Below are 22,540 nucleotides of genomic sequence, written 5' to 3'. Positions count from 1 at the left end.
GATTTTCCGGGACCAAAAGTACTCTTTAGTATAGATGATAGATCGATAAAATGATGATAATATTATCTACAATGGTTTTACTTCTTGTTTTATGTAATTATATTCTTAGTTTTGTTACAATAAAGCTTTTTGCTATGACTACTAAGTTTTTCGATATGATATAAACTTTTAACCGGGAATTTAACCAACATTTCCGGATAAAGCTAACGTCGTGTCAGTTCTGTGACGCGAATATATCCATCAATGTCGAGCGCACGATCGCTATCTTCACACTTTTATACATCATATTATACTTATACTAAGTATATGTTTTATAGATGTAGCCTATTTGATTTCTTTTTCAAGATTTTGGTGAAAAAATAAGATAAAGTATTGAACAACAATTACTCTACGGTTTGCTGTTAATGAAGTCGAAGTTTTTGGGATTCCGTACCTACCAACTCTAAAGTAACAAGTGTAAATTAAAAATTTATTACACCCCCGACAAGTGAAGGTTACAGTAACTAGAAAAGAGCTGATAACTTTCAAACGGCTGAACCAATTTTTTTGGATTATAGCTAAGAACACTCTCGATCGAGCCACCTTTCAAACAAAAAAAAGTAAATTAAAACCTGTTCATTCGTTTAGGCGCTACGATGCCACAGACAGATACACAGATACACAGATACACAGATACACAGACACACAGATACACAGATACACACGTCAAACTTATAACACCCCTCTTTTTGGGTCGGGGGTTAAAAACACAAAATACACCTCTGTGTCTGTGTGACTGTCTGTCGGAACTCTTTGATTTTCTGGGATAAAAAGTAGGCCATGTAACAAACCAACATGTAACTACCTTTCGTTACAAGTGTAAATTAAAAATTTATAACACCCCCTACAAGTGAAGGTAACAGTAACTAGAAAAGAGCTGATAACTTTTAAACGGCTGAACTGATTTTCTTGGATTATAGCTAAGAACACTCTCGATCAAGCCGCCTTTCAAACAAAAAAAAACCAAATTAAAATCGGTTCATTAGTTTAGGAGCTACGATGCCACAAACAGATACACAGATACACACGTCAAGCTAATAACACCCCTCTTTTTGGGTCGGGGGTTAAAAACGAATCGTCAAAAGTATAATCACACAAAGTTCAGCTCAAGCCAGCAGCAATCGTGCGGTTGACAGTGACTGATACACGCTCACGGATTATAGTAACGCCCTGCGATCGTAATAAATTGCCTCCTACTTTAGAACAAATATTTAGAACTCTACAGAACGTCATAGAACGTCATAGAACATCATAGAGTTATATTTAAATAATTTTAAAGAAGTTAAGGTCTATACTAAACTCAAAATCATTTACTCAAAGTAGGTAGTATTGTACACCTTTTGATGAACAGAATTGTTAGATTTGTAAGTCAACATAATGGTGATAATTAAATACGTAAACTTAAAATTAAAGCTACGAGGGTTCCAAACGCGCCTAAGTCTAAGAAGACCCCACAACAAACTCAGCTGATAATAAAGAAGAATAGCTTTGTTTTTATTATCACCACTTTACAAAATCACTTATACACTTATTAGAACTATCAAAGCTCTTTGGCAACTCATTCCCAAACTCTCTTATCATTTAAATAATCCTTTATATTGTAATAGGATTTCTCAATCTCTAATATGTCAGTAATATCTAATATACTAATAATAATAGTATATATTATATGTAAATGAAGTTTTTCCGAATGTTTTATGGATATTGGAATCTGATTGTAGTGTGAAGTAACAGCTTTGATTGTTGTTTCTCTTTTCAGAGCAACACAAGTTCTTTTATTTCACAAAATAAACACATTACTACACACATAATATACTAATAACTAGCTGATGCCCGCAGCTTCGCCCGCGTGGATTGGTCAGATCCCCTGCAGCATCAGGATTGAGGAGTTGGACTCCAAATTTTTTATGAAACAATGTCGCAAAGTTCCTCTATCGATTAAAAAAGAAATGACGCAAATCGGTTCAGAAATCTCGGAGATTTCGGTGTACATAGGTAGAAAAACACAACTCCCTTTTTGAAAGTCGGTTAAAAAAGTAGCCTATTTTACGCCCTGGTCAATCCTCTACTTGCCTGTGAAAGTCCCGTCAAAATCGGTTCAGCCGTTCCAAAGATTAGCCTTTTCAAACAGACAGACAGACAGACAGACAAAAATTTTAAAAACGTGTGATTCAGTTATGGTATCGTTCAAATAACCATATGAGCTTAATATGAGGTAGTTATTTCGAAATTACAGACAGACACTCCAATTTTATTTATTAGTATAGATAACAGTCGTCTTCGATAGTGATGGACTAAGCGCCAGCGCGTGCCAGGCCTTCGTTATTTTATAAAAGCTGAAAGTTTTACCCCAACACAGGGATGGAATGATCAGTGACTATGAAGTTTTGGGATGGAAAACTCTCAGGCATACCTACCTATAGATTTTCTCACGAAGTTTTCCTTCACCGTTAAAGCAAGTGATAGGTATTTAATAATGCTTAAAACGCTCATAACTGCGAAGACTTCTAGGCAAGTGCGCTCCATCTTAGGCTGCATCATCACTTCCTAGCAGGTCTGATTGCAGCCAAGCGCTAATCTGTAAAATTAAAAAAAAAAGTTAGATTTTACGTAGATATATAGTAGTAGGACAAAGTTACGTAGATATTCTTAAAAATATCTGATTTCGTTAGTTTCGCAATTTAGGCGGTATACACATACAGACAAATTAACGTGATGAGGTTAGGACCCCTATTCTTCCTAATTATGATAAACAATCTTCCAGAGTGTATAAAATATGCAAAATGTCTATTATATGCTGATGACCTAAAACTTATATTAGAAATAACTTCTGCCGAAGATTGCCTCAAGTTGCAACGCGATCTAACAGCTGTATGTAACTGGAGTAAAACGAACAAAATGGAATTCAACCGTGACAAATGTTCAGTCATGACCTTTGGTAAAGTTCGGTATCCCTTGATACATGAATATAAAATGGATGGAATTCCCATTCCCAGAGTACAAAATGTGAAAGACTTAGGCGTAACTTTTGATACCAAATTAACCTTCCGAGACCATATCAATACAGTGGCAGCTGACTCATTTCGAAGATTAGGATTTGTATTGCGTAACTCTCGGGAGTTCCATAGCCCTTTAGTAATAAGGTTACTATATTATGCCTTAGTCCGAAGCAAACTCGAAACAAGTACTTGTGTCTGGCATCCGTACGAGAAAAAATACGGACTTATGTTAGAAAAAGTGCAAAAGGCCTTCCTAAGATACTTGTATAAGCGTTGCTATGGATATTACCCCTTCCTATATCCAACCAAATTTCTTTTAGGTTGCTTGGGTTTTAACTCCTTGGAGGTCAGACGGACTAGCGACCAACTAAAAATCATGTGCCGAATTTTGCGAGGGGATGTCGACGCTCCAGACCTTCATGACCAACTCTGTCGTATACGAGTACCTAAATTAAATAATAATCTTCGTCCACGAAAGAATAAACTTTTCGTGGTACCAGTTCATCGTACTGTTGCTCGATCTATGGCACCGATACCGCGTTCATTGGCTTCCTTCAACGCGCTCTCGGATATAAATGATCAATGGGATCCATTCAATGACGGGTGGACATCGTTGGTTCAGGAGTTACTGAGGTACGCGGAGAGCGTTGAATGAACAGGATCATGCAGTGCTCTCAGCGTACATACATTCAAAAAAATCTTTTATTGTAACATATTTTGTTCTAGCTTTACCTTTTATTTTTTATTTTTCTCTTTTTGTATTTGTATAATAATCATCTAGTTTGTGTAAGTGGCACTGCCGTTCAATTAGATGTAAAATAAAATAAATAAATAAATAAATGAGTCGCAGCGAGTCGGTCTGTCTCAGCCTTAAGATGGATGGCGGTGGGTGTACCCAAGGGAGGGTTTGCTACACCGAATCTTTTCTTTGTTTACATTCATGCGTACAACTTTATAAGTCGTAAATGAAAAATTGAAAAATACGACTGTTTTGCAGAAAACGAACCAAATAGAAAAAAATCACATTTGAAAATAACTAAAAAAAAATAAAAAAAATATCAAAAAAAAAAATTTCAAAAAAAATATAGCCAGTTTTTTAATTTTAAATTTAAAAATTACTCGGGATGAGGTACAAACTCTAATATACCTACCCCGAACATCAAATTTTTGTAATCTATAAATAGAATAAAGAAATTGTGAAAAAATGACACCATACAGCCACCATATTCAATTTTCTTGAAAAAATTTATAGCCAATGTCACTCGGGATGATGAACTCGTTAGAACACTCATTCATTCAAATCTGTTCCGGCATTTAGAAGTTATGGTGGGCACAAATAAAACACAAACATACATACATGAACCCTGAACATATTACGCAAAAACTGCTGGACGGATTGGGGTGAAATTCAGAATGGAGATAGCTTTAAAGGTACCCTGACCTAACACGTCATAGGCTATGCCGCAAATCAAAGAGCTCAAAAAACCGGACAAAGTTGTGGATATTATCTGCCTCCAATTGTGCAAGAAAAACGTATTCATCGTTATCGTAGTCGACAGCAAATTCTGCCCTTTGATTGGTTGATTCGCTGTTTACATATTTTCACAGCCAATCACGGGGCAGAATTTCCAATCGATTACGATAACGATGAATGAGTTTTTCTTACACAATTGGGGGCCTGTAAATATTATAATCTTGTACGATGGTGCGGAACCTTTCGTGTATGAAACCAACTCGCACTTGACCGGTTTTTGGGGCGGTCCTGTAATAAACAACGTCGTAGAGAGACCGCACTCGGGCAGGCTAATTATTAGGTAGCATTTTCCGTGCAATTGGCTGTTTATTGTTTCTTCCCTCTCACGCACTAATGATCTTTTGCCTGTCGTTGTGTTTGTGGTGACGAGCGAATATACGCTGTAATCTAGCGTTTGATACTATGTATGAAAGGTTATACAATTTATATAAGTAAAGGTTATACAAGTGTAAATTAAAAATTTATAACACCCCCGACAAGACGTGAAGGTAACTAGAAAAGAGCTGTTAACTTTCAAACGGCTGAACCGATTTTCTTCGATTATAGCTAAGAACAGTCTCGATCAAGCCACCTTTGAACAAAAAAAAAATTAAAATCGGTTCATTAGTTTAGGAGCTACGATGCCACAGACAGACACACAGATTCACAGATACACAGATGTCAGATACACAGATACACACGTCAAACTTATAACGCCCCTCTTTTTGGGTCGGGGGTTAAAAAGTGATTGATATTATAACTTTCATCCATTTTCAAAGATGTTAAGTAGAGCTTTATTTAATGTTTTATGCGATCCGCTTCTATTCAGAAATTCCGCTTCAAAAGGAAAAATTTGGAAATTTTCATCAATTTTCAAGAATTCTTTCTACTCGAATGAAGTCGAGGCGGGTAGTGGGCGAGAGCTAGTATGTCAAATAAGAGGGAAAGCACTGCAGATATGCTTATATGGACTTAAAGCTACTACAGTATAGAATTTAACTATCACAATAAGATCTCAAAGAATTATCGTCTTAAAGTTCACCTAACAATCCAAAAACTATTGACTGTTCAAGTAGCATTATCTTAGAACACAGGCAAAGCCGTCGGATTAACTAGCGAATCTTACTCGACAAAGGATCGCTAACAATACGATGACAAATAATAAAAAATGTAGCGGTTAGGTTATTCTTTACAATGTATGAGAATCGAATGGGTTTAATAATTGTACCGGGATTGAATGAAATTGATCGTTTTGGATTTTGTGAGTGCGGTTGTTAAATTTTCGTATCGGCGAGAATAATATTGCTTTAAATATTATGACTCATTGAAAATTGATTCTAAGAACTGATTTAATTGTATCTTATCTTAATATTTCTTATCTTATATTTTTTAAATCCAGTTGGAGTTAAGAACTAGTTAGGGGTTAGGTATAGTCGATTTATAAAATTTAAATTAAGTAAATTATGTTTTTTTTTTATATTATATAAGTTGTAATAATAAATTAATGTATAAATGCTATGTTTTGCAGTTTTTAAAAACCGTAGGTAATAAGTAATTTCAGTAAAACTAATTGGGTCTAGTATTCTAGAATTTTACTGACCATACATTGTTTCTACAGTTGTAAAAAAAGTCTTAGGTACTTTATTGGCCTGTCCAGCTATAAAAATCCTGCTATACCTTTAAAAGCTTGTTAGTTGTTAAACGCTACTATTATTATTAAAGTTAAAGAAGCAAAGTATCAAAACCAACTTGTCTGTCTACGCATACCTCCTTAACCCTACATATACTCACCCCTTTGCAAATAGCAGTTAAGGAGCAAAGGATTTATGTCCCCAATAATACGGCGTCTTATGATCTTCGCCATTATTGTGACATCATAATATTGTATTGACACATTATTTATTGGCCAATACCGCTTTTTTATAATTTTTACTCAGTGATACGCTCAACGGGTTGCGAAGCTACAGCTTCACCTAGGTACACCTAGTGGTAATGGACAGGGTACATAGTTCAATAACCAAAGTTAGTGTGTTAGTAATAATAATCACACTTCACACTAATATTATAAAGGCGAAAGTTTGTGTGTATGTGTGTGTGTGTGTGTGTGTGTCATGCAAAAACTGCTGGACGGATTAGGCTGAAGTTTAGAATGCAGATAGATTATATCCTGCATGAGCACATAGGCTACTTTTTATCCCGGAAAATCAAAGAGTTCCCACGGGATTTTAAAAAACCTACATCCACGCGAACGAAGTCGCGGGCATCAGTTAGTTCCTTATAATTATGTTAGTAATGTTAGTACAAAGTAAATAAAGTGGCCTACCGTGGCAACTCTAGTCGCCCGGTGGCTACAGCTATACCCAATGTATCGTTATTGGGTAGTATCCTATTATATCACTAGATTTGTTTAGTGAAATGCACTAACTGAGTTGTCGTTTTAACATCTCCCGGGCGTTAACCATATCCCTAAGGGAGTTGGCTAACTCCCGGCTTATGCCATTTCGCTGCGACATATTATGTTAAATATGGTTTGAAGCAAAATTATCAAAGCCTGTAAAAGTGTCTGTCTGCACATTCCTCCTTAACCCTGCGCATTCTCACCCCCTTACAAATAGCAGTTGGAGCGAAGGATTTATGGCCCCAATAATACACGTCTTATCATCCGCACCATTATTGTGACGTCATAATATTGTATTGACACATTATTTATTGGCCAATAACGCTCTTTTATACTTTTTTTGTCGACACTTCATAAGTTGAGTATTTTTAAATCACTACCCATATTATTAGTGTAAAAGTTTTTGTTTATAAGAAAGAAAGAAAATGCATTTATTTGTTGTTGGGTTGTCCTTCAATCACGCTGAAATGAAGCAATGGATCAGCGTGATTCTTCGCATCGATATAGTTAAAGACCTGGTTAAGTGACATAAGCTACTTTTATCCTGGATAATCAAAGTGTTTCCACTCGATTTTAAAAACCGAAGTTCACGTGGGCATAACATATTTTAAGGCCATACGGAATTGTTTGTTTGTCAATTACTAATTTGTATTGTATTACGTGATTGTCGCACAAGCTATTCCGGGCTTCAATGTTATATCAGATAAAAATTCCTCGAACATTAAACGGCCAAGCCGTCCATTTTTAAGCAAGATGTAGGGTTTGTAGAATCAGAGCTTGGAAGTAGAGTTATTTGTTATTTATTGTTATATAAATGTGATACAGTCAAGAGCACTTAAGAGCAGCACAAATATAAGCTCCGCTAAGGGCTTGGCTCTACTAGAGATCTCATAACTTTTTAACAGTGAAAGCATTATGAACTTGCGAGTCTTGGCAACCTTTACATGAAATGTTTTTGGTGGGATTATCCTTTGATCGATATGCTTTTTTTATTCAGTGCCTCGGAGTGCATAGCTCTGCTAGGTAAACCGATTCAGAAAACACGATTGGACAAACCTAAACGTGAATCGAATTTTGAACCTAGATATCTAAGGTGCCTATAGTTTACCTGGCAGGAACTCTCAAATTAGTATAAGTATTACAAAGAAAAAGTAAGGTATAATTTATACAAAAAAAAAATAGTTACCGTTAAAGATAAAATAATTATTTTGAAAATTAATAAATAATTTAAAATAAGTTTTAGAGGTAGGCTTGTATCATCTGACCATCGATGTAGTTCACTAGACTGAACTGTGTCTAGGACTTAGAATCGTTCAATTTCTAAGCTGATCGGAAATAGAACCTGGAACCTCTGAATTAGAGCCTCGATAGCTCAACGATTGAGGAGCGGACTGAATTCCGAAAGGTCGGCGGTTCAAACCCCACCCGTTGCACTATTGTCGTACCCACTCCTGGCACTTAAGCTTTACGCTTAATTGGAGGTGAAAGGGGAGTATTAGTCATGATTAGCATGGCTAATATTCTTTATACTTATCAAAAAAAATTACTAAGATAAAAAGTCACCGAATAAATAAAAACAACAAGGTTAGAATCCCTGAGCGATTATCGAAGGGACAAAGTAACGAAAAGTATAGTTACAAAGGTTTCATTGTGGTCAGCTAACCAGCCCCCGGGGTGTTATAGCAATCTTAATGCCTGTTATACAACTTTTAGCTATACTGGCCAATAAAAGTATAACTTTTGCCATGTTGAGTCAGTGTTACTAAATCATAGTATAGCCACAATTAATATAGTGCTATTTTTGTCTAATGAATCTATACTAATATTATAAATGCGAAAGTGTGTCTGTCTGTCTGTCTTTCTGTCTGTCTGTCTGCTACCTTTTCACGGCCCAACAGTTAAACCGAAATTTGGTACAGGGTTAGCTTTTATTCCGGGGATGGACATAGCCTACTTTTTATCCCGGAAATTTAAAGAGTTCCCATGGGGTTCCTAAAACCCCATCCGCTTAACCGATTGGTATGAAAGTTGGTACGGACGACGTAGCTTGCGTGCCTGTAATTGACAGAGGCATTTTATCCCGGAAAATCAAACAGTTCCCACGGGATCATTAAAAACCTAAATCCACGCGTACGAAGTCGCGGGCATTTTTTTTTTATTTTTTTTTTTTAATTTATTTAATCACAAAAATTTCACAGGAATCTATAATATTATAGCTCGCCAAACTGGTGTGCCAGTTTGTTGGCGAGATGGCGCTCTTATTTTAACTTACATAACTAACTTATCCATACACCTTAATCTATACTTATAACAAACTGTACTACGACTAAATATTTATTTAAACCTACCTACTCCGTTAGGGAGTCCCTAAGTAGGTGTTTCTTTAACCTCTTCTTAAGGACTCCCTCACTGAGCCCATCGCTGTCCTCCTCAGCCCAGCCGATTACATTATATAATTTGGGTACTATATATGCGCTTATTCTTTTGCCATAGTAGTTGTAGATTTTTGGCATTGAAAATCTCACCTTCCTATTTGTTCTAGGATTATCCCTCATTTTAACCTTTTTTTTATAAATAGTTGAGAAAAAATTATTTTTTACTATTAAATATTCTACTTTTTTGTTGATAGGTAAAATTTGTAAGTCTTTAAAAATACTGTCATATTGTCCTTTGTATTTTTTTTCTCTTTTTTTCCTAAAATATGTTTTAAAAGTCTAATTTGTATTTTTTTAATTTCTGTGAGATAGGTACTAAATGTTCTGCCATAAATACTCAAACCATAACTAATTACTGAGTCTGCTAACGCATAGTATACTACTAGTTTTGTATGTTTACTTAAAACTCGGTCTAGGTGATAAAATTTTCCCAATATTGACCTTAGCTTGTTGCACACAGCTCCTATGTGAGATTTCCAATTAAAATTTTGATCTATGATCAAACCTAGGTACTTATAATTATCTACATATTGTAGCTGTGGACAAACACACGAGTCTTTAGCACCATGCAAGCAGTCATAACTATGGCCAACTATACCTATATCTTTATACTGAACCATTTTAGCCTCTAGTATAATATATTGACCCCCGAATGTAAAGTTTTTTCTCTAATTAATACTAACTAGAGGGTGCCCGCGGCTTCGCTCGCGTGGATTTCGGTTTTTTTAAATCCCGTAGGAACTCTTCGATTTTCCGGGATAAAAAGTAGCTTATGTCCTTCCCCGGCATGTATCCCCAGTCTGTACATGTCAAACATGTCAAACAGTGATGTAGAGATGATAAGCAACCGCCGAGTTTCTTGCTGGTTTTTTTCGTTAGGAACGGCATTCCGAACCAGTGGTAAATTATTTTGACGATTCAAAAGCACTTGTAAAAGTTTACTTGAATGACAATGTATTCTATTCTATTCTATACTTAATTACGTTAACATAAAACTAAAGCTACGAGGGTTCCAAACGCGCCCAAGTCTGAGAAGAGTGTATATCTGTTATATACCCTACTACCCTATAGAGACATTTCCGTGTCTTTCAGTACTTAACCTGCCCCAAACGACCGCCTTGAATCCAGGATTGCACATAAAAATGCTCTGTTATTGATTATCTATACAATGTTATTTCTAGACCCGACAGCATAATATTTTACTACCCCACACGCACACATAGACACACAGACACACACATAGACGGCGCACACACGAACAACTTAAGAAAAATACTCATGTCGCGAGTTTTTCTTGGGAACAGCGGTGTAGTGGAGACGAATTTTTTTTTACCTGGTTATAATTTTTTTTTCATGGTTATCTAAGTATTGAATACTTTTGACTTTAGTAAATGGTAATGGCATATTTTAAAATAATGTCAGCACGAATATTGATAAACAGTCTCATGCCCGCGACTTCGACCGCGTGGATTAAGATTTCTTTAAATCTTTTGAAAACTCTTTGATTTTCCGGGAATAAAAAAAAAACTATGTTATTCTCCAGATTTTAAACTATGTATATCCGTGCAAAAAATTACGTCAATCTGTTGTCCTGTTGCGACGTGATTGAAGGACAAACCAATGAACCAACAAACAAACACACTTTCGCATTTATAATATGCGTAGTGATAACAAACTAGCTGATACCCACGATTTCGTCTGCTTTGATTTAGGATTTTTGAAAATCCCGTTGAAACTTTTTGTAATGGTAAAAGTAATAAAAATTGAAAAAGTATAACAGACAGATAGATATACAGACATACTTTCACATTTATAATATTAGTATGGCTTAATATAGCACACAAAAATATTACTAACAATACATATAATCAAATGATTATACCAGCAAATAAATAATTTGGTTTGATTCGATTTATTAGTAACTAGCTGATACCCGCGACTTCGTTCGCGTGGATGTAGGTTTTTTAATATTCCCGCGGGAACTCTTTGATTTTCCGGGATAAAGAGTAGCCTATGTACTAATCCAGGGTACAATCTATCTCCATTCTAAATTTCAGCCCAATCCGTCCAGTAGTTTTTGCGTGAAGGAGTAACAAACATACACACACACACACACACACACATACATACAAACTTTCTCCTTTATAATATTAGTGTGAAGTGTGATTATCTGCCTCTATGTATTTTACCGCTACCTTTCTGGGGGTTTATTTTTCATTTTTTAACCCAAAGTTCAAAATAATTGATACTTACTTCTGACTTTTTCCGGATTTAAATCAAACTATTTTCTACGAAAAAAAAGATTATCAAGGAAAACTGAAAATAATATTACCGACTCCACGCCTCTCGGAAGTTTTCACGTCCCACATACAAACGTCGTCTGCGTCACACGTGATTATCCACCTCCCTCACACATACACGGTTAGAGGGAGAGGGATATAAGTTTAGGACTAACATTTTATATGTTAGCCGGGTCATGGATATAAAATCGTTTTTCCCATATAAGTATGTTACGTATAACCTATCATCAAAGAGCCGATGGGAATTTTTCACGACTTACTCGATAAAAGCTGAAAGATTCTAATGCGGTAATTTTTTTAATAAAAATTAACTTTTAAAATAAAAATTAACTTTTAAAGTAAAAATTACAAAAAAAAAACTAGTCAAGTGCGTGTTAGAACATGGATGAGGTAGGATTCCGTAGCCATGTTAGCTGCTAAAAGCGTTCGCAGTCATTATTTCTTAAACACTAGTTTTTTAGAGTTCCGTACCTTAAATTACGAGTAGGGGCATGAAAGAAAAATAATTTGGTGGCACGTAGGATTCATCGTTAAAGCAAGTGCTAATTAACTGCTTAAAACGCATGTAACGCCAGAATTTTGACGTGTGAAACATCAGACCACCCCTGAAGAAAAGGCTGAAGTCTTTATACCATTAGGCTATCAGTTTAGTTATAAACGTATAGTGCCACCTCACAACTGCCCACCATCTCTTCAACTATAAAGTATGAGGCATTAGAAATCTTTAATAATAGAGAATTATTGCTATTGTGTGGTTCTTCTTATATTATGCGTTTCCCAGAAGTGCAGTAATAACCTAGATCTCTTTGACATAATAGTGCAGATATTTCCTTTAGAACTATGAGACGAGATGTCTACAGGTTCGATTCTTGGTTGCATGGAATTAGTGTTTTCTAAATTGGCTCAGATGCTGTCCATGCGTTGCACATGTCCAGCCCACTCATCGATGTATAACCCCATTCTTGACACTTTTGATAACGTTCATCATCATCATCGTCAGAACATATGTGTTATTCAAAGGGCGGACCAAAAATTCCTGAAAGGCTGGCAACGCATGGGTGGTTCCTTCGTGCTGCAAAATGTTCATAGGCGGCGGTAATCACTTATCATCAGGTGACCCGCCTGCTTGTTTTCTCGCTATTTTTTATTTAAAAAAACCTCACTGCTGAGTACGTAGGGATCTGAGAATGAGAATAGTTAATATTTAACATATTATTGATAAGATTCAGTTCTTTAAAAATTTCGTGATTGTAACGAAGCACCAAAATCGGTTATTCTAGACCTCAACTCCTTTTCAACGGCCTTTGTGCGAATTATATGACTTAATATTATAACTAGATGATGCCCGCGCCTTCGTCCGTGTGGATTACGTTTTTAAAAATTCCATGGGAAAAGTAGCCTATGTTACTTTAAAGGTCTTTAACTACTTCACGCGTTCAAAGAATCACGTGCTCTATTGCAGCGTGATTGAAGGACAAACCACCATACAAACTCACTCCCGCATTTAAACTAAGAATAGTGAAGTGATGTTAATATTCCTGTCATAAAAATGATAAATTAAAAAATGATTTTTTCCAACAGCATTGCCAACAAAAAGATGGTCTGGATTACGCCGCGTGGTCACGACCACGGGGCGCGATGACCATCAAGCAAGGCTACGAGGTGAGAATCGTAGGAATTGTAGGCATTGTATGGTGTCGTAGACGTTGTCATAATTGTAAATACTGTAATTGTACAACTAGACAACGCATGTATTTTAGAATGTATACCAATCAAACGTTAGACGTAAAATTGTAGGAATTGTAAGCACTGCAGGTATATGTCGTAGAGTTGTCTTCATTTTAAATACTGTAGCTGTAGTAGTAAAACCGCATGTACTCATAATTTAGAATTAATTACTACATATTTACGATTATTAAATGTTCGAGGTAAGAATTGTAGGAATTGTAGGCATTGTAGTCTATGTTGTAGCTTTTGTAGTGTTGATTTTATCTTAATTCTTATTTCCGATGCGAGAAGTAAAACAATCATTCAAGGTTACAAGGGGTGAATTGTAGGAGTTGTAGACGTTGAAACTGTTGTCATCGTTGTAGAGTTGTCTATTCGTAGAGTACATTGCATGTATCGTTTTTTTTTTTAATTTTTACTTTCTCCTTTTTGTTAAATGTGAATGAATAACATTACTCGTATTATACGAGCATTAATTTACAAGTTTATTTAGACAGCCTAAATGATGAATAAAAATTTTTGCTTAGCGTTTTTTTTATTGGATTAGTCCCTACATTTGATTCGACATAAAATTATATCATGGCCTTGGATGAATAAATACTCATCATGGCGTAGCAAAGAGTGACGTATTATATATACGTGGTAGATGCTTTTGACGATTCAAAAGAATTTGTAAAAGTCTAATTGAATAAGAATATTTTGAATTTTGAATTTTGAAAATTTTATTAAAAGTGTGTTTCCAGCACAATTCCTAATGATATGACACAATTTTATGACAAATGTGACTTCCAAAAAACCAAAATCTCAAACGCAAAAGACAGACGGGGGCGTATCCCTGTTAGAGACAGTTGCAAATGAGAGTTCTTTATCACTCCTCGGACCCTCTATGAGTCCCTCAGGAAGAGTACCACATGCACATAAAGAGATTAAGTACAGGATAGTTAGCTTTTGAAATAGATCATTAGCAGACATAATATTTATTTTGATTGCCAGGAGGCTTCGGCCATGGGTAGTGATCATCAAGCATAATCGAACTATCAGCGATTAGTATTCCTGCTGGTCGATTCCGAAAAAATCATCAATCATTATTACAATCTCAAATATTTACAGCTGAATTTATGGTATTTCTGCATCACCATTTAGGTACCTACCACACAGTGGCGTGCAGCTCATAGAGGTATAAAAGTACTGCCTACCCTAGTGTAATAAATCAATACTGATTTTTCATTATAACCTGCCAGAAAATAAGTGCATACTTTAGTGCCTACCCTGGCTTTAAATCCTGTGCACGCCACTGCTACCACAGGACACACAACTTTAACTTTTGTGCTTTCTGGGTATTTTAAGAAATTAAGTATCACATGCTTTAGTGGTTAAAGAAAACCTATATGGACTTCTCCATAATGTTCTCATAGATGTTTGAAGTCTGCCAATCTAATAGTGGGCTTAGATGATGATGATGATGTGGGGTTTTCTTGGGATAATAGTGCGGTGGGGTCTCAAACGCTTTTGTAGGTACATAGCATAATCTGATGACCCACTTTTTCCAATATCCTACGAAGAAGTATAGTTTTGAATACCATAAATTTTCAACTTCAAAGAAGTGTATACTTTAAATTACTTCCAAATGCAGCGTCGATGGCAATATCCAACAAAAATACTTTTGCAACATGTCGTAAAGAGGAAAAATAAGTCGCGTCAACGTATCCTCGGCGGATTCTTTAGAGCAGCGCCATCTATCGCGGTTAATAGCAAGTTTTGACGCAAACTGCCGCGCGCGGTAACGAATGGTGGTGTTTTTCCGACCCACATAGAAATTTTAGGGTTATTTCGACCAAGTTTTAAAGTTTTATGTAATGGGTGATGTGATTACGTTGGATTTTATGGTTTTATATACGCGTCCATTTTTATGATACCTAGTCGAGTTTAGTATATAAAATTTCATAGTAGTTTGTCTCGCGGGTCTGCCTGTGAACTTGGAAGGATTCATGTAGATATATTATGTGAATCTAGATCTTATGAGCAAAACCAAAACTTCGAAAAGTTAGAGGTGCGTGCCCGGGATCGAATCCCCGACCTTCGATTAAGAGGGGGATGTCCTAACCACTGGGCTATAACAGCTTATATTTTTTTTATAAAACTCATTAAAGATCAATATCGCCGCTTCTGAGTTCTGGTTTCGCCAACATTTTAAAGTAATGAAGTACACGGAATTTAACCCTAAACTGCGGATGTGATCGCTTAAATTAAATTTCACGTCCCGTGCGGGGCGTTATCTTGAAATTAATTTGTACGAAAATTATTTGTAACCCATTGGTAGTGCTGGGTCCGAATAGTTTGTGATTTATCGTTTGTTTGTATACCACAGTCCGCAATACCATAGCGTATGAGGTTAAGAATATTATGTTATCGAATCACATATTAATACAAGTGTAAATTAAAAATTTATAACACCCCCGAGAAGTGAAGGTTACAGTAACTAGAAAAGAGCTGATAACATTCAAACGGCTGAACCGATTTTCTTAGAAGCTAAGAACACTCTCGATCAAGCCACCTTACAAACAAAGAAAACTAAATTAAAATCAGTTCATTAGTTTAGGAGCCACGATGCCACAGGCAGATACACAGATACACACGTCAAAATAACACCCCTCTTTTTGGGTCGGGGATTAAAAATGGGAAGAAAAACTCAATTTCTTTAAATTTCCATAGTTTATTATGACTACATTGTATTTATAATGTAAGACTCTCTTGTAATATATTTATCATCTTGCATTTTAGCGATATTTGTTTTATTCCGATACAAGTTATTCTGCGATCTTACCTGGTGGTGGAGCGGCTTTGCCGGATTAATTGATTAATTGATTAATAGAAATGATTTTAAGTTTTTTTTAAGAATATTAGCCACGCTAATCATGACTGAAACCCCTTTCCCCTCCAATTAAGCGTAAAGCTTGTGCCAGGAGTGGGTACGACAATAGTGCAACGGGTGGGGTATGAACCGCTGACCTTTTGGAATTCAGTCCGCTCCTCAACCGTTGAGCTATCGAGGCTCTAAACCTAAATTTAACCTTAGCAAAGCCAGGTTTTGTTTTAAATAGGTATAGGTACATAAGGACGTTCGAGTTAGCGACGCTCGATTAGGCGTGTGGACACACCTAATTACAATTGTTCCTTGGGTGTGTAAAATATTAGTTTTGGACTACCCTCAGACATGTCTTTATATTGGTTTCGGGAATAGCATAGAGTTGTTATTACAGATTTGACAGAAATGTGCAGAAACTGTGCATTTTGTTCAACGATTGTGGAGAGAGCCTGAAAATAATTTATATTTTTAGATTTTTCATTTTCAGTAGATCATGTATGTCACCTGTTTTTGAAATTTATTCCTACATTGGAGCTATTTAATCAAACTACTTAGAAATTATTTAAAAAAATTATGGAACCTATTGCGAGACTTTCCTATATCTAATACAAAAATAATTGTGCACGTCAGCGAGGCAATGTTGGCGAAATAGGTGTACATTGTACATATACAAAAAATTATAGAAGCTTTTTTTCTAATCCACTTATTCCATACTATTATTATACAGCGAAAGTGTATATGTTTGTCTGTCTGTTAAATTTTCACGGAGCAACTTTTCGACTTTGATCAAATCTAACACAGAGCTACGTAGCTTGCATTCTGTAGATGGACGAAGGTTTCTTTTTATCCCAGAAAATCAAAAGTTCGAAGTAACTAAATAAAATAAAATTCGGTCGTAATATCAACTCTATATATTTCTCCCCGTGTACTCAAAACTGAAGTGACCATTACACAAAGAGCTTTTTGCTCTCTCCACTAAACTTTGCAGCGTAAAATTAAATGGATTAGATATCCGATGTAGGTGAATTGTCAATTTGTTTACTCCACTCGCATCCCCTAAATGTATTGTACGTCTTTGTCTTATTGTTCTAGAATCTAGACTAGCTTGTGAGTGTGGCTTTGGTTGTGTATTTTACGTTTTAGGGTTCCGTGCCTCAAAATGAAAAGAGGAACCCTTATAGGATCACTTCGTTGTCTGTCTGTCTGTCTGCCGTGTCTGTCAATACGAGTACTTCTCATTGACCTAGAATCATAAAAGGCAGTTAGCCAATATGTTATACACATATCTATGGTTATAACACAAGTATAGGAAAAAAAAACGGTAAACCGTGCTTTTGTGGTTCAATACAAACAAATAAAGATTTGTGATCCCAAAATAGTAATTTAGTTTACTGAATTAAGGTGCCCACGCACTTGAACGTCATCAACTTACGAATCTATACTACTGGTTTGAGATTTCTTGGACTATGGTGCGGAACCTTTCGTACTTGGCCGGTTTTTTCTGTATAAATCGAGGTCGCCATGCATCATGTCTAGCACCATGGAATTCCAAAGTCTATCGGTTCTGAGAACTACGTATCAGTGGCATTTCAGCTTCGCAACCCTTTGAATTGTTGGTTACTGTGGTTCTTGTACGGATCTTCTCATTTCTGATTTGATTAATCACTTACAGAAACTTCAAGCATAGATTTATGTGCTGTGTGTCATTATTCTTTCTTATGTGCCCCATAGTTAGTGACCATGTCATGAAATAGATATTAACACTTTTAATTTGTGTTTTGTTTCCGTGTGGAATGGTGCCAACAATAACTAGCTGCAACAGCCAGGCTAAGTCCTTTGGACAAGAAATGAGCAACCTTCTGTCACCAGATGAGACTATAAACCGCGGTGAAATGTCACATAATTTTTTATAAAGACTCCAAGGCCCTTAGAATCTCCACGGTCTCGATGGGAACGGCATTTTTGTTTTAAATATGTAACTGTACCTTTGGCGCTTTGGCCACTTCAATATAAGTATAAAAAAATATCATATACAGTGGACCCCCGGTAATCCGACAAACGTTTTGCAGAACATTTTCAAACTATCGAATTTGTCGGATTATAGAGTACTGCCTAAGACCCCCTCTAATCCGGAATTTTTTACAAAAAAGTACATTATAATCCGACAAATTATAGATCCAATGATAAGATTCTTTCTATATGTTATACATACTCTGAAGTACAAATCATACTTCACTATGTATATCAAAAGTAAATTCAGTAATAATAGACATGTCGGATTACAGGGGGTGCCGGATTAGACGGGCCGGATTACCGGGGGTCCACTGTATTGAACGGGGGTATTATCATCTCCACCCATTCCTCACAGAAACAAACTAATATTTCTAAACAATCAAGTAGAAGTTCTGATAAAACAGTCAAGTTCCGATGATTTATCTGACCACTCATTTATAAGTCACGCGTGCCTGACAAACTGACCACCAACCCCCCTGAGTTACCCCCTAACCCGTTATCGCTCAGTTATTTATCGTCTTGGACGGGGGTAATTTAGGGGTTGATGTTTTTGTTAGGCGCTAAACTTACTCGTAAGGTGAATCATTGCTATGTAAGTTCTATAGTGGGTTCATTTGTAGAACTTCCGCCCTAAATTATCATATTTTCTTAAAAATACAGAAACACTGTTTCTAATTATATCCTACTAATATTATAAACGCGAAAGTTTGTAAGTATGTATGGATGTTTGTTACTCTTTCACGCAAAAACTACGGATTTTGTTGAAAGGAATGGAGATAGATTATAGAGACCCTGGATTAACACATAGGCTACTTTTTATCCCGGAAAATCAATGAGTTCCCGGGATTTTTAAAAACCTTTATCCACGGGAACGAAGTCACGAGCATTAGCTAGTCGAAAAATATGTGCGCAATCCAATGTCATTAGAAAAACGTTATCGCTTTTTGTATGAAAATCTATTAGACCATCCTCCTAAAGTTAAACGCACTAGTTAGTTTTATTAAACTTACTCATTTAATTTTTTTTTTCTATTCCAGGCCAAAATGAGCACGGGGGACGGTACGATGGGCGGTCATCAGAAGTCAGACGACAGGCTGGGTCATCATCAGTCCATGAGTCAGATGCTGTATGGAGCGGGACTTGGACCAGGTCGGTCGGGTTAGTAGTATATTTGTACAATCGTAGGCAACACGGAGGACATCTCGGCCAAGAAACTACTGCTGTTCCTGTCGGCATATAGTATTGGACGGGAACTGTAAAATGGGGACGATCAGAATAGATACGGTCGATGTGGTAGGTACAGGGTCTGGAAAAAAACTGCACAGCCACAAGAAAGAATACTTAAGAAGTGCATGAAGAGGTATCATCACTGAGGTATCAGCTCTCCAAGAATCTTCTAGAACAGCTGCTGAAAGCTGAGCTAAAAATTGAACGAGAACTTTCGTCATCATCAGTCCATGTGTCAGGTTCTGTATTGGCTTTATTGGCAACACCAGACTATTATTATATCTTAGATGATACCCCCGACTTCGTCCGGGTGGATTAAGGTTTTTTTAAACTCTTTGATTTTCCGGGATAAAAAGTTGCCTATGTCAGGTTCTGAGATGCAAGCTACCGCTGTACCAAACTTCATACAAATCGGTTAAATTGATGGGTCTTAGAGAACCCCGTGGGAACTCTTTGATTTTCCGGGATAAAAAATTGCCTTTGTGTTAACTCAAGTTACAAGCTATCTTCATTTCAAATTTTAATCAGATCAGTTCTGTCATTGTAGACGTGGAAGCGGGGAAGAGTAACAAACATACAGGCATACAAACTGTCGCCTTCATAATATCAGTGTGATTTAGATTTTTTTTTTATTCACTATAGGTTAATAATTAGGAAGTATGGATTGAAATACAGAATGAAATGATTTAATTTTTATTCATGTACCATTATCCCCTGTCCCCAGGGTCGTCATCATCATCCCCTGTAGGAGGCACGAACACTGGCAGTGGTCTGTTGGTCGTACCTCAGCCCCTGGGCAAGGGTCCTACGAAGCTGCAACCTTTGCACGCGCATGCGAGAAAGTACCACTGCAAGATGTGTCCACAGGTATGATATACTTTTTATATTGAAGACTAGAAGATGCCCGCGACTTCGTCCGCGTGGATGTAGGTTTTTTTAACTCTTTGATTTTCCGGGATAAAATGTAGCCTATGTGCTAATCCTGGATATTATCTATCTCCATTCTAAATTTCAGCCCAATCCGTCCAGTAGTTTTTGCGTGAAGGAGTAACAAACATACACACACACACACACACACACACACACACACACACACACACACACACACACACACACACACACACACACACACACACACACCACACACATACATACAAACTTTCACCTTTATAATATTAGTGTGACTAGCTGATGATACTCGCGAATTCGTCGTGGATTTAAGTTTTTAAAAATCTCGTGGGAACTTCTGATTTTCCTGGATAAAAGTAGCCTGTAATACCTCGTATCCGGGATTCAAGGTATCTCTGTACCAAATTCCGTAAAAACATTTAAACGGGTGATCCTTTAAAAATCCCGTGGGATCACCAGGATTTACGAATGCAATTCCTTACAGCATCAGGGTTGGGGCGTTGGGTATTCGAGTTCAACGACAAAGTCTTTACTTGGTATTTCTAAATCTAAAGCTTTGGTGGTCCCCTGCAGCATCAGGATTGAGTAATTGGAATTTTTTTAAGGAACAATGTAGTAAAGTTTCTCTATCGATTAAAAAAAACGCAAATCGGTTCAGAAATCTCGGAAATTTTGGTGGTGCGGACGCACTGCACACCCGCACAGCCCCCGTGCTAACTCGGTGCGGGATAGCGCGGGTGACGTACGGATGTGCGGGGCGTCCCCCGCCTCACACCCCGATTGCTATCTTGTCCTGTCGCGTATTATAAAAAAGCGAGCTCAACTCAACCTTGGCTGCATTGTCACTTACCAGCAGATTTGATTTCAGCCAAGCGCCAGTCTAGAAAATCAAAAAAAAGGATTCCTTACGAAGAGCAAGATTTTTATAGGTAATCAATTTCACAACGTTAACCAAAACTATGGAGTAGAAAAAGAGCTGAACGTTTTTGGATGAAACTTCTAATTAGCAGACAAATATACTTAACGGTACCTACCTAAAAAACAAAAAACAAACCACTGATGCCCACCAATTCACAAGTAGCGGTCAAAAATTACATCAAAACAAACAAAGCAAAACCAAAAGAAACTCTCTCCATCTTTCTTTAATTAGAAAAAATAAAAATGCATCATTCAAAAATCAATCGTAACACAAAAGGTATAGAGTTGCAATTATAATAATGGGCAGGTCACGTGGACAAAGATATTTCAACTTTATATTAGAGATAGATAGGACAAAGTAGCAAATTGATGGGTAAGGATTAGGAACTTTACTACGAACAGAACGTTATCAGCCTACCTGTACCTACTGTTCTGTTCTTCTGTGCTGCTCTCCTATTTTGCTGTCATCATGTAAGTGTCTGTCTAAGATTGAATGACAGGCGTTTAAAGTTACATTACGGTCAATGTTAAACTTTGACCACAAATTAAGAGCAAAGTGGGCTGTACAAGTCAGTATTTTTACCTCCAAGATTAAGATCAAAGGTAAAATTTTAGTTCAAAGTTAACAAATCCTAATTGTTCCAGGCCGGGCTCACTTGGTCACGTGACCCGAGAAACACATTTAAGTACGGCGGCGTAGTGCCCCTTTGAAGGCACTCGAATTAACTCTAACAATATCCTCATTAGACAGATACGCAGCGCTGAGTGAGCAATTTCTTTAAAAAGTTATATTTGAGATTAAACCTGATTCTGTACTTGGAATGTACAATTTTATTTAGTAAACCCCGACCCAAAAAGAGGGGTGTTATAAGTTTGACGTGTGTATCTGTGTATCTGTGTGTGGCATCGTAGCTCCTAAACTAATGAACCGATTTTAATTTAGTTTTTTTTTTTGTTGGCTTGATCGAGAGTGTTCTTAGCTATAATCGAGGAAAATCGGTTCAGCCGTTGGAAAGTTATCAGCTCTTATCTAGTTTTCTTATAGAAGTTTTTGTGTCGGGGGTTTTTTAAATTGTAAGTTATTCCTATTAGTATTCTGTGGTGACGCACTTCATTTTGCTCTTATTGGCGGCCAGTTTAACGCCCGCTACCAAATGAAAATAGCCTCTCTATTCCTTACGTAAATCTCTCCACA

The 22,540-nt window shown here is 36.7% G+C and overlaps 1 protein-coding gene across 1 annotated transcript in view; it reads left to right on the top strand.

Annotated features, from left to right (window-relative positions):
* Positions 1–13,276: 13,276 nt before the first annotated feature.
* Positions 13,277–22,540, top strand: part of LOC123877436 (zinc finger protein rotund-like) — a 109,328-nt gene continuing 100,064 nt past the window's right edge. The window contains exons 1-3 of the mRNA XM_045924236.1: positions 13,277–13,346; positions 19,329–19,449; positions 20,243–20,385. Coding sequence (XP_045780192.1) covers positions 13,323–13,346; positions 19,329–19,449; positions 20,243–20,385 — 288 coding nt within the window. The 5' untranslated portion in view covers positions 13,277–13,322. The remainder of the gene's footprint in view (positions 13,347–19,328; positions 19,450–20,242; positions 20,386–22,540) is intronic.

The sequence above is a fragment of the Maniola jurtina genome, chromosome 23 (assembly GCF_905333055.1).
Source record: "Maniola jurtina chromosome 23, ilManJurt1.1, whole genome shotgun sequence".
Taxonomy (NCBI): Eukaryota; Metazoa; Arthropoda; class Insecta; order Lepidoptera; family Nymphalidae; genus Maniola; species Maniola jurtina.
This window is presented reverse-complemented; position numbering and strand designations above follow the sequence as displayed.